We start from the raw sequence: 11,561 nt of genomic DNA, 5'->3' as shown, positions 1-11,561 counted from the left end.
GCAGTTTGTTATTGCTCTTCTTATCAGCAGACATCAAAAGACCAGTAACTTTTATTTATAAAGCACTGTTTGAAATGTGTGCATATGGATGTTGTTTTTTAACAAGCATGTATAGTAAGGTGTTTTGTTTTTTAAAGATGACCATATATAGTAAGGCGTTTTTTGTTGTATTTTTAAACCATGTATAGTAAGGCTTCTTTTTTTTTTTTTTTCAAACGACCATGTATATGGTGGTGGCCGTGGCTCAGGGTGTAGACACGGTCGTTCTGTAACCAGAAGGTGGGCTGCTCGGTCACCGCTCTCCCCAAGTCATGTGTCGTCATGTCCTTGGGCAAGGCACTTCACACACATTTTTCACACACGGTTTGTGTCAAAATTGTTGGCCCTCTGGGGGCAAGCAATTGCCTGCCTTGCCTGATGTCAAGCTACGCCCCTGGTCAGCATATGATGAAAGACTTGACAAATGTTCCTGCGGATGTTTTAATTTGGAACTTTATTGACTAAGAACTAGTACAGTGGGTGGTTGAAAGTCTGAAGTGACTTCATTTCTGTATGGGGAAAGATCATGCAGAAAGCACACACGGAAACAAAACGCAAGATTTACTGCTGCACTCTTGTGGACACAAATATTTTAAACATCACCAACAATAACTTTTGAGTACACAAGACTAAATAGTATAACTGAGTCTATTTGAAATAGTTTCACCTGAAGTATGTCAAGAGATTTTTCAGTCTAAGGAGTTTTCTTCATTGCCATCGTATTGCACATGTACAGCTTTTCAAGCTTCAAACACACAATAAAAATGGGGAAGTTAATGGAGTATTTTGGGGAAACGTTATGTATTTTAGAGTTTCAGGAATGGAAAAGACGAACAACCGGTTCTGTTTACTAGATTCAACATTCTTCCAATGCATCTTAACTTTGGAGGGAAATCAAACGCATCTTGTAGGATGATTTTTTTATTATTGGCATTAGTAAATGTAGTAAGTGGGAGTTGACCTAAACTGAATATGCCACCATTTATTACTAGTTGAGACAAAAAGCTGCGTATTGCATTCAGGAGCGACAAAATGAGAGTTTTTGATGATCTTCAGATCAGGTGTTCCTATGATGACAATGAAATAGTCTTGTGGACCTTCAGCGCGCAGAGATTCATTCTTGGACCTGCCACAGTGAGGACAGGAGCAGGGGCAGCAAATTGAGAGCGCGTCTGTTCACCGTCTCCTCCATCCCCAGAGCTACTAAAGCGCTGGCCAGGAGGGACGTGACTCGGGGCAGGGTTGGGGGTTGAGCCGGCATCACCTGCACAGAGATGATCACACTGGAAGGTGAGCATGATGCCAAGGTGGTCACTGAGCTGTAGCGCACGACACATGGACAAGAGGAAGTGCAAGAGAAAGTTGTCACGTCCATTTTTATTTTCACTTTTATTTATTTTTTATTTTGCCATTCTTGGACCTCCATACTTAAAGGAGGTGTAGATATATATATTTTTTATTATTATCTAGCAACCCACACCTGGTTTCTTACCTTTTCAACTTTATGACAGTGGATGAGCCCGTCATGTCCTATGTAGAACGTGGAGAAAACATCATAGGACCTGCAACAGATGCCAGTCCTTCATAAGAACACATGCTGGGTGCTCTTTCAAGCTATTATTTCAAGTTCAGTTTTGGTAGTAGAATACTACGTTTTCAAATCAATGAGTAACTGTGCTTGTGTTTATTAATCGTTATTTCAATTTCAAACAAAAGTAGAACGCCTAGGTTTAGACGGTATCATTTTTCTTCGCAAACAGCCCGTGTTAGGGCTTCGCCACATATGCCTCCCAATTTTCACAGATCTAGGTGAAACATACAACCACAAATACTTATTTTTCCCCCCCTTTTTTTTTATGTAGGGGGAACCAATGAGCCATTTAGTGAAAAATAGCACAAGAATGTTACGGTTACCTGGACAGTTGTGATTTGTCTTTGCGGTAGAAGCGTCGCATCAAGATATGGTAGGGAAGGCCCCTAAGCCTCCATCGAGCCTTAATGGTCCCGTCTTCCACGTGCTTGGTCAGTTTGAGCACCTCCAGCCGGGTGTCACATAAATACAAATAACAACAGAGGCGCCACAGCAAGACGCTGCCTTGGTATATCAGGCGTCCTCTGCAGGGGATCGTCAAGTCAAACAGGAAGTGACGCGCATAAATAGTCTCAAGCTATCAAAAGCATAATTACCTGGTCTTGGTATTGAGAAGTCCGTTGATGAATTCAACATCATTGGAGTACATGGAGTAGTCATGATTCTTATTGAAGAAATTTGGGAGCTGCAAAACATTATTTGGAATCAGACATGTCAAATAAACAGCACAACAGACTAGAACTAAGTGCAATTTCTGGAGAAATTGCGTGGGAATGCTGAAAGCTGAATGCTAAGATTTGAATGCATGTGGAATGCTCATAAAGTAAATTGAGAGATAAATTATGAAATTATGACCTCCTGGTTATTGGACAATGCACCTGGTAATGATGATCAGTTGTATGTATGGAAGTGGGCATGGAAAGTTCAATGTCTGTCCCATTGAAAATGAATAGGGAAAAGTTCATATTTAAGGTTAAATTGTGCAAATACTATAAATAATGTGGGATCAGACGATACATACCCCATAGGTGTGAATTTTTGAAGCAAATTTGAACAGCGTAAATCGGAAGTATTATTTGGGAGTTGTTACAGGGCAAAAAAGTGTGGAAAATAAAAATCACAATAACAAATGTCACAAATATACTGAAATATTATGCACCGTAATAGTTCAAAGCTCATTTTTTACCTGCACCTAATCATATGCAGTTTTGCCAGTTAACTTCCTGATTACTTGATTATAAAAGTAATATAGCTAAATTAGATTACAAGCTACTTTTTTTTTGTTACATTCAGTAGACGCTGTTAACTCTGCTGAACATAAAATGTAAAAATGTAAAAAAAATTCTAATGAATGCTTAGCCGTCTGATGTTTCAAGCTGTTGTATAATGCACATTGTTTTCGATATAATTAATACATTTGGGAACTTTGTCTATAAGCTTGAACGTATACACCACATACATGCGACTCCAAATGTTAGTTAAAGTAAAATATGTAATAACGCTGATAGTGCATCTTGTTTACAAAAGTGTAAGTGAACACTATACAGATGAAAGATTTAGAGAAATAGTAGAGGCATGAGCAACTTATAATGCAATAATTTCCGGAAAATGTAATAAAATTTGCACATAACTTCACCCCCCCAAAATTTATATATATATACGAAAACCCAATAATGTCTATATTTCACCAGTGATGTAATAAATAAATAAATCCTGACTAAAAACTGAAATTTTTTTTACCAATAATGTAATAAATATCTTATTACATTATTAAAACCTATATATTATATCATAATCCCAGAAGTCATATCAGTTCTAATCAAGTGGGCGGAGCTTACTTTGATTAACTCTGCATAGTTGGTTTAACACTAAATAAATCAACTGTCTCAAATAACTCCAACACTGACCTCCATTAAAATCTGAGTGTTAAAAATACACATTGGGGGGTGAAATCAACTCTGAAACATTTAACAACAACAACATAACACTCTAATTTAAGCTGTGAATGTTTACAGTCCTACATTCCCATAACACAAACTGGAAAACTTCGGCCTGAAAATGAACATACAGTATTACATTATCGGTGAAGTTTTGCAGTATCAGTTTTGAGAGAGAAAAATAAAAACCTACCTGAAAATGCAATAAATCCCCAATAATGTATTACATTATCGGTCCAATTTAAGGTTGGGTATCGATTCAAATTTCCTCAATCGATTCGATTCACAAGAGTTCCATTCAATTCGATTTCTTTCCGTTTCGATTCGATTCACCTCAATTTAATCCAATATTCATTAATTATGAAACATCAATGCTTTTTAAATATCAAGGACATCATAAAAACTCTACAAACATTAAATTTGAAATTTAATTTTGCAGAGGCAGTAACTCAAATAAATAATTTCGTTTATTAATGAAAGTAACGTGTTATAATCACTACATGAACATTGACATCAGCAAGGATGAGATGAAAATATTTTCATAATTCTAATTCAATAATTGTAAATAAAGTAAAGTGCAATAAGTCAGGTCTTTCATAAATGTAAGAAAATACAGTGGTACCTTGTGCCAGTATTTACAGAAGTAGTCACAGTAGTTACAACTGCGCGATAATCTCCTTCCTAATTCCACTGTGGTTCGTAGCACTGTATGTTTTTCTTTGCTGCCACTGGCACTGTTGTCTTTCTTTGGGCCCATGGCGAAGAAAATTTAAAATGCACTCGCGAGTATGGAGCACCTCCGGGAGTATTCACGATCTGACTGGAAATGAGCAGTGCATCGTCTCAACTACCGCAACGTGAGCATTCGGCATTGCTCTGCTTCACTCGTTTTCAAGGTACGTTTGGCTTAGTTTGCTTTGCTTGGGTTTTCGGACTCTGAAAATGAGTTCAAACACTGAGGCATTTTTTTACTCCCGATTTTTTGGTTGAAGTCCGAATTGTACGAGTTCCGAGACATTCAAACTCTGGGGTTCCACTGTACTTTTAAATTCATGTGAACAGTAATTTTCTAGAAAACAGTCAGATACACACAAAAAAATCGGTCTTTAAAATTCTTTTTTTTAATGAATTTATGGGGAAAAAAATATTAAAATAATCGATTCATGGTTTTATTCATCGATATCAGGCTTGAAAAGGAAAATCGATTCGATATTGATTATTCGATTTTTTAAACCCAGGCCTATTATAATATCAGTCAGGCTTTTTTTTATTATATTATTGGTGAAATTATTACATTATTGGGTTTTATTACATTTTTGATTGAGTTAAATGAACATTTTTATACATTTTCAAGTGTTATTACATTTTCAGGAAATTATTACATAATGGGATGCTACACGGTGTCAGACCTGCCATGTTGTCCGTCTACAAGTGTAGTGGACAAACCTCTGCCGCTTGTTTTTCTCAGTGCTGGTAAAAATGCTGCAAGCTTTTCATTGGACAGCAGTATTTTCCTTTTTAAGTGACTTTAAGGCTACGTTCATACGACGGCGTATTAGGGCCACGCATATTAGTATTTCTTTTCTCTTTGGGGGGTAATTTATTTTATTTAAAAAAATTCACAAACGACAAATACACGTAGCGTAGTTATAGTCTAATGTGAGGATTCATTGGTGGTTAATGGGACACTGTTTATAAAATGAAAAAGCAGGATGGAGACGGATTTCTTCTTAATTTAAACTTTACTCGTCATACACAGCAGCTCGCGCGACAACACTTCCTGATCCTCTATCAGCTGACTAAACACTAACCAATCAGAAGCTAGCATACTTTAGGTCAGGGGTGTCAAACATACGGTCCATGGGCCGGATCAGACGCACAAAGGGGTATAATTCGGCCCGCGAGATGATTTTGTAAAGTGTGGGGGGGGGGGGGGGGGGGGGGAATGATTTTTTTTTTTTTTTGTAATGTCGGACCAATTAATCAGCCAGCCACAATCAAAACATATAACATTCGTAATTTCACAAGCAGTCCTCAGATGAGCAATGCAACCTGTACGCGTAATCGTCCTGTATATCATTATTTTACACACAACTTAGTTACGGTTTGTTTAAAAAAAAATAATAATAATAATAATAATAATCATAGACCAACATAAACGTGTTAAATACGACACAAATTAAATAACTGCTAACACAAAATTAAATAACTGCTAACACAAATACATATGACAAGGATTAACGTCCTTATAACTTCATTACCTGCCACTCATTACCAGACATTAACATTACACATTAACACCACAGAATGCATTCTGGGAACAATATATATGCAAAACCAGTAGATTTAACACATCCGGAACTCATACAAGTGTTGCCGAGTTCCACTTGTATTTGTATTATGTTTTGAAACAATATGACTACAGTTGAGCTCTGTAATTTAGGGCTGGCCTACCTACAAATAGCAGAAATCTGCGTACTAGTTATATATCATTATTTCACCGATCCGGCCCGCTTGGTAATATATTTTCCGCTACGCGGCCCCTGAGCAATATGAGTTCGACACCCCTGCTTTAGGTAAATGCAAGTGAATGACGGCGAGCAGCAGATTCGACACATGAACTTAGCTACTTGTACAAAGAAAAATACCAAAATGCATGAATATGTAAATAATAATTCTGGAAACATAAATGTACAAGTAAATTAATAAATTTTAACAAATTAATTTAAATGCTTGATCCTCAGGGTGTGGACCTTTGCAAAGTGAGGCGTCTTTGTCGCTGGCAGTACCCAACGCTTCATACATCATATGGTTCATCTCTGCTAAAGCAATTACTATATCTTTATTTGAAAACACAACCGAAAAGTATTGGCACAAACATCCGCGTAGTACGCTGAGTATTTGTCGTTTTTTTCTCGCAAATCTGCCACTTTTGAACTCGCAAATTTGCCACTTTATAAACTCGCAAATTTACGAGGTTTTTTCTCGCAAATTTGCCCCTTATTAAACTTTTTATTTGCCAATTTATAAAGTTTTTAATTTACGAGTTTTTTTTCTCGTGGCAAATTTGCTAGGTTTTTCTCTGGGAATATTGCCCCCACCCTCTAAAAAATATATATTTATAGTATACGCCGTCGTACGCTCACACTGCAGGCAAATGCGACCTAAATCTGATTTTTTTTTGCCCATATGCAACCTGTATCTGATTTTTTCTAACAATTCAGATTTTTCCAAATTTGACCGGTGTCACTTTCATATGCAGACAATTGACATTGACAAGACACAGTGTGCATACCTCACTCCTTAGTCTTTCATATGCCATGGCCAGCTTTTGCTCTCTTTCACTGTCTCCTTCCCTATGAGAGCCCTCTGTTCTTGCGTCATGGCTGCACAAAGAGGTAGGATTCAGCAGGGCAAAGTCATCCATCTTGTTTCTGTCAAGTGCAATATCCTGCCTAGAGTTCAGTGCCCTGTGGTGGGCAATGGGTTCTGTTTCCGGGGAATGGAAACAGTAAAACTGAGAGCCGTATATGAAGGGCGCGGGGCAACTCTCCGCTTGGAACAGGCTTCGAAAACAGCCGTGCTGTCTCTTTTCCGGGTGTTCGCTGCTTTTCCTGACGCTGATGTCATCTTCTCTGCTGCCGTCAACTGTGGTCAGTAGGAAGGAAAACTCAGAGGACGTGTGATTCCCTGGAGAAAGTAACTCTGCTAGTTTAGTCTGACCAAATAACGGGATCTCCACGATGGTGTGCACGCAACTCGATTCGTTTTGTCGCACCAGCACACACATGCTTAGCGACTCCTCCCAGTCCTTCTCGTGGTAAGCGGTGCTCGGTGGCCAAGTGGCATGATGGAAAGGGAGGGACGGACTTGCTTGCTTATCTGTCTGATGTCTCAAACTGTTGGGCGGCGCCAAGGCCCATGATGCACTGCTGAGAGGACGTGTTGGGTAGATCCACTGCAAGTCAACAGGCTGAAAGAGACGCACACTCCATTTATCTTGAAAATGACATTAGCACTTTTTACGAAGCTGTTGACATGCACAACTGTTTTAACTAGTGCTATCAAATTATTACACTTTTTAATTAATCAACTCATTCACTCGCCGCCATTTTCACTGAAGCAACCCACTTCGCTCCCGGCTGTTTTACGGGATTTTGACTGATTTTGCAAGGTCCACAGAATTTTGTGTTCTATTGCTATAAAATCGTGGAACCTACACCAAGAGTCTCTTCTTTCATCAGGGGCGGAAAAAAAGCATATTTGTATCTGTTTCCGTTTTGCAACAATTACCATTAGAATATAGCTAAGTTTCATCATTATTCACAACCCTGTTGAAAACATTGGGGAAAAGAGTTGCAACATGGCCCTGGCTGATCTGATACTCTGCTGCCACCTGCTGGCCGTTTTTTGTAATAACTACAATTGCTTTAAGCGACCTCTTCAAGTCAGAAGCTGTACCAAACAAAGCCTTCTATATGCTCTAGCATAAAAACAACATAAAAAACGTATAAATACGTTTTGGGGAGTGAAGGACAAAGTATTCAAAAACGTATTTATACGTTTTGGGTTTGAATGAGTTCGTCAAAATGTTCCATAGTTAATCACGATTAATCGCAATTAATCAAATGTTTCTACTTCTGCTTCTACTTTTTCCTTAAAAGCTAGTAACAGATATTTACTATTTACAAGTATATCAGACAGTAAAACTATAGTTTGTTTATTCATCTTCCCGCCAGTGACTCCTTCAAGTTTGGCTGCACACTGAGTTAATTGAGTAAAAAAATGTTAACGCTTTAATAAACTTTAATTAATCTCCAGAGTTAACGCTTTAATTTTGACAGCCCTAGTTGTAACCTTCTTTAATTGTTGACTTATCAGTCACTGTCGCAAATAACGATAAGAGTGCTGTCACTATCGAATATTTAGAGAATTGATTAATTTATCAACTATTCAATCGATTGATCGACTAATCTAATTAATTTGAATTTTTATTAAAGTGTATTACGAAAGCATTTTTTCCCTGATTACTGTTTATTAACCAGTGATTGGTGTTGATTTCATACTTCGTATTTGTATAGTGATTAAAAAAGGGGGGGGATTGATGTTGTACTACGTTATTGGTTTGGTCATTGTAAAACCAGATGTTTGCAAATGTCTTTTTTTGGGTTAAACACAGAAGATAATCAGTCTTCTTTCATGAAGGACTACAGAAATCAGTGAACAATTACTGTTGATATGCTGAAATTAAAGGATTTGGACAATTAAAAAAAAAGACTCCAAACGATTACTCGATTATTAAAATACTTGTCGATTAATGTGATAATCAATTACTTGTCGATGACAGCTTTAATACTAACTAATGTTGAGAGAAAAAAGAAAGTGGTCGGACAAATTTGTGCAATATGTACGTATGGTGTTCCACAGGGTTAAATTCTGGGGCCTCTGCTGTTTTTATTTATCGGTTGCCCCTGGGTTCCATCTTACGAAAACAGCGCCCGTCCTTCACAATAACTATCTTAATTAATTTTCCACATTTCTTCAGATACAAAAAGAGCTTAGGAGAAGCGAGCTAATTACCTGACTGAGACTCCTGATGTGCTTGGTGATGGGCTGCCTCCTGCCATGGATGCGGACACAACCCACCCAGAAGGCAACGCTAACTCTGCTCACAGCCATTCACCACAGGGGCCGAAGCAACCCCAGTCAGTATGTTACTATCACCCGCAACAAGGCTGCCAAGTCACATTGATGATCCTCCAGATGGTCGCTGTTTTTAAATCCAAACTACAGCTGAGGTTCCAGGCCCCTTGAGTACCTAACGAGAGAGAAAATCAACAAAAAGTTGAAACAGCAACTGTAGTGTTGTATTCAGTGCAGACGGGACAAACAAAGACGCAACATATTATACGTTTATATTTCATCCAAGGGTCACCAACCAATTCGAAACTGAAAACATACTTCTTGAGTACTGTTTGACCAATTAACTCAAATTTTCTTGTAAAATATTAATAATTAATGATATTCCTGTACAGTCTGCGGTATGGCACAGTCGTAGAGTGGTCGTCCCTCATTCATGAGGTGCTGTTCGATCCTTTTAGGGACCACAATGGAAATTAGGGACCACAATGGAAATAAGCCAATGGCTTTATTGTGTTTTTATCCCATATCCTATTTCAATCAATCAAAACTCACCCCTTTTGACCATGTCGAAGTGTGGATGCATTATACAACAAAAACAAATCAATTGGTGTTCCAATACTTTTGGAGGGGATTGCATATGAAGACACTGCTCGTGATCGCATTAGCACCCCACATTAATGGCATTTTTCCAATTAATTTCAATTGATATATACAAGTAAATTGAGTCATAATATATACCCAAAAAAATCCACCGATTGACTGACAACGCCACTGATTGACAATTGTTGAGGCAATTATATCAACTGTTTTATATTAAAATTAGAGTATTAATCGAATCCTATCTGTGACTAATTATGTTGATCATCGGATATTGTCTTTATTAGCAATTTACAGTAAGCATTTCAGAAATTTAAAAAAAAAATCAACCAGAATGAACTAAAATGTAATTGAAAACAGCTCATGTATTATTACTTATTACGAAACAAACACTATTTAAACTGCATGTTAGGCGATAGGGATTCATTGACACATTTAATAATGGTGCTCTTTAACATCAATTAAGTTTGGAAAGTTGTCAGATATTTTATATTGTAATAATTGCAAGACAAGAGTTCTGTCAATGAAGAAAATTATGCATAGATCTTCATTTTTTGCAACATTTGCATCCATGACTGCAGTGACATTTCAAAGACTCTACAAGCACATGACCTGCAGCAGACCACAAGCTTATAATAAGAACCCGTAGTGGCAGCTAAAATTGAATTAACCAGCCAAGAACAAACTACAACTGTTTCACATGCAGCATCTCCTCAAGTAAGGGAAAGGGGGAAAAAATGGGGGAAAACATCTCAATAATACTGGATCTCCCCCGTGTATTCAGACAAGCTTCTTTTACGTAATTATTCTGGTAACTTGTGAAGGACATGTCCTAATTTAATGACAAAGCATGCCCTAAATACATATCACAGTGAAATAGCTACTTTTAATCTAATCTGATCGCATACCAAAGACGCAATGTAATGTTACAATAATTTGACATTATTATGTTTCCTGAGAATAGACATGTACTATTGTGTGATGGCATGGTTATGGGACAGGACAAGCTACATAATGACGTGAAAAAAATAATTCATTCTTTATAACTTCCATGCAAATGTAGTCGAATACAACATTATTTAACACAACTGAATCTCCTCAATGAAATGTTGGTGTCGTAATACATTATACAGTGGCATAAACTGTTCATATTAAGCAGACTTTAACTGCAAATGCGCACTATTTTCGCACAGTCATCAATCACCCCTTACGCCAAAATAGTTTCTTGTGCAACTTTCCTCCAAATAAGATTTCTCCAGCATTATCCCACACATTGACATGACTTTACATTATGCCGGTTGGCTAGCGCTAGCAGGCTATTGGCTGGGACTGGCAAATGCTATGCTAACTAGTAGCGAGCTAGTCATAGACAGAAACGCCACTGCCATGTTAGCTTCAACTGACGAAATAATGTAATAATACATCGGCCAAAGCTCTACTGACCAAAAGTTCTGCTGCATTCGCATATACGTTTATGTCAAATATAGGATAGTAAGCTTAATTGCAGCTAACTTACACAAGTGTCATCCAGTTGTGTGCCCTTGCCTGGCCAAACACGCCTCTCACAGGAAGGTGTAATGCTACCTTCAGGGACCGTGAGGAAATTGCTAGATTTTAGTTGCGCATTCCGCGTGTAGGACGTGTTTGTTACTAAAACTAGTTAAGGTCAGGGAATGTGCGAGATGTGTGGCGTAACAAGTCCGACTACGATTTTACTAAAATGTCTTTCATGTCTTTGACGTTAACGGAACGTG

General features: G+C 37.8%; 1 protein-coding gene across 3 annotated transcripts; it reads right to left on the bottom strand.

Moving 5' to 3' along the window:
• Nucleotides 1-474: 474 nt before the first annotated feature.
• Nucleotides 475-11,482, bottom strand: c19h6orf136 (chromosome 19 C6orf136 homolog). 3 transcript variants are annotated; one of them, XM_086062386.1, is made up of 8 exons: nt 11,324-11,482; nt 9,148-9,385; nt 7,291-7,540; nt 6,863-7,215; nt 2,227-2,315; nt 1,954-2,154; nt 1,532-1,601; nt 475-1,358 (listed from the first exon to the last, which is right to left on the bottom strand). In XM_086062386.1, exons 2-8 carry the CDS (start codon nt 9,244-9,246, stop codon nt 1,107-1,109), a joined length of 1,314 nt encoding a protein of 437 aa, XP_085918512.1. In that variant the 5' UTR covers nt 9,247-9,385; nt 11,324-11,482; the 3' UTR covers nt 475-1,106. The 3 variants fall into 3 exon arrangements, with proteins under 3 accessions (XP_085918512.1, XP_085918511.1, XP_085918513.1); XM_086062385.1 differs by having other exon boundaries at nt 6,863-7,540; XM_086062387.1 differs by having other exon boundaries at nt 475-1,303; nt 6,863-7,540.
• Between the last annotated feature and the right edge of the window lie 79 nt (nt 11,483-11,561).

This window comes from Leptonotus elevatus, chromosome 19, assembly GCF_054856555.1.
Source record: "Leptonotus elevatus isolate MCC_2025b chromosome 19, RoL_Lele_1.0, whole genome shotgun sequence".
Classification (NCBI taxonomy): Eukaryota; Metazoa; Chordata; class Actinopteri; order Syngnathiformes; family Syngnathidae; genus Leptonotus; species Leptonotus elevatus.
The sequence above is the reverse complement of the archived record's forward strand: the minus strand, read 5'-3'. Positions and strand labels throughout refer to the sequence as shown.

What these genes read in the sequence shown, in the direction of transcription:
- c19h6orf136 (XM_086062385.1), bottom strand. Translation starts at nt 9,246, where the DNA reads ATGGCTGTGAGCAGAGTTAGCGTTGCCTTCTGGGTGGGTTGTGTCCGC. An exon ending in ATGAAAGACTAAGGAGTGAG is followed by an intron (nt 2,316 to 6,862) that starts GTATGCACACTG and finishes AATGTTTTGCAG; the next exon opens with CTCCCAAATTTCTTCAATAA. An exon ending in CTTCTCAATACCAAGACCAG is followed by an intron (nt 2,155 to 2,226) that starts GTAATTATGCTT and finishes GATCCCCTGCAG; the next exon opens with AGGACGCCTGATATACCAAG.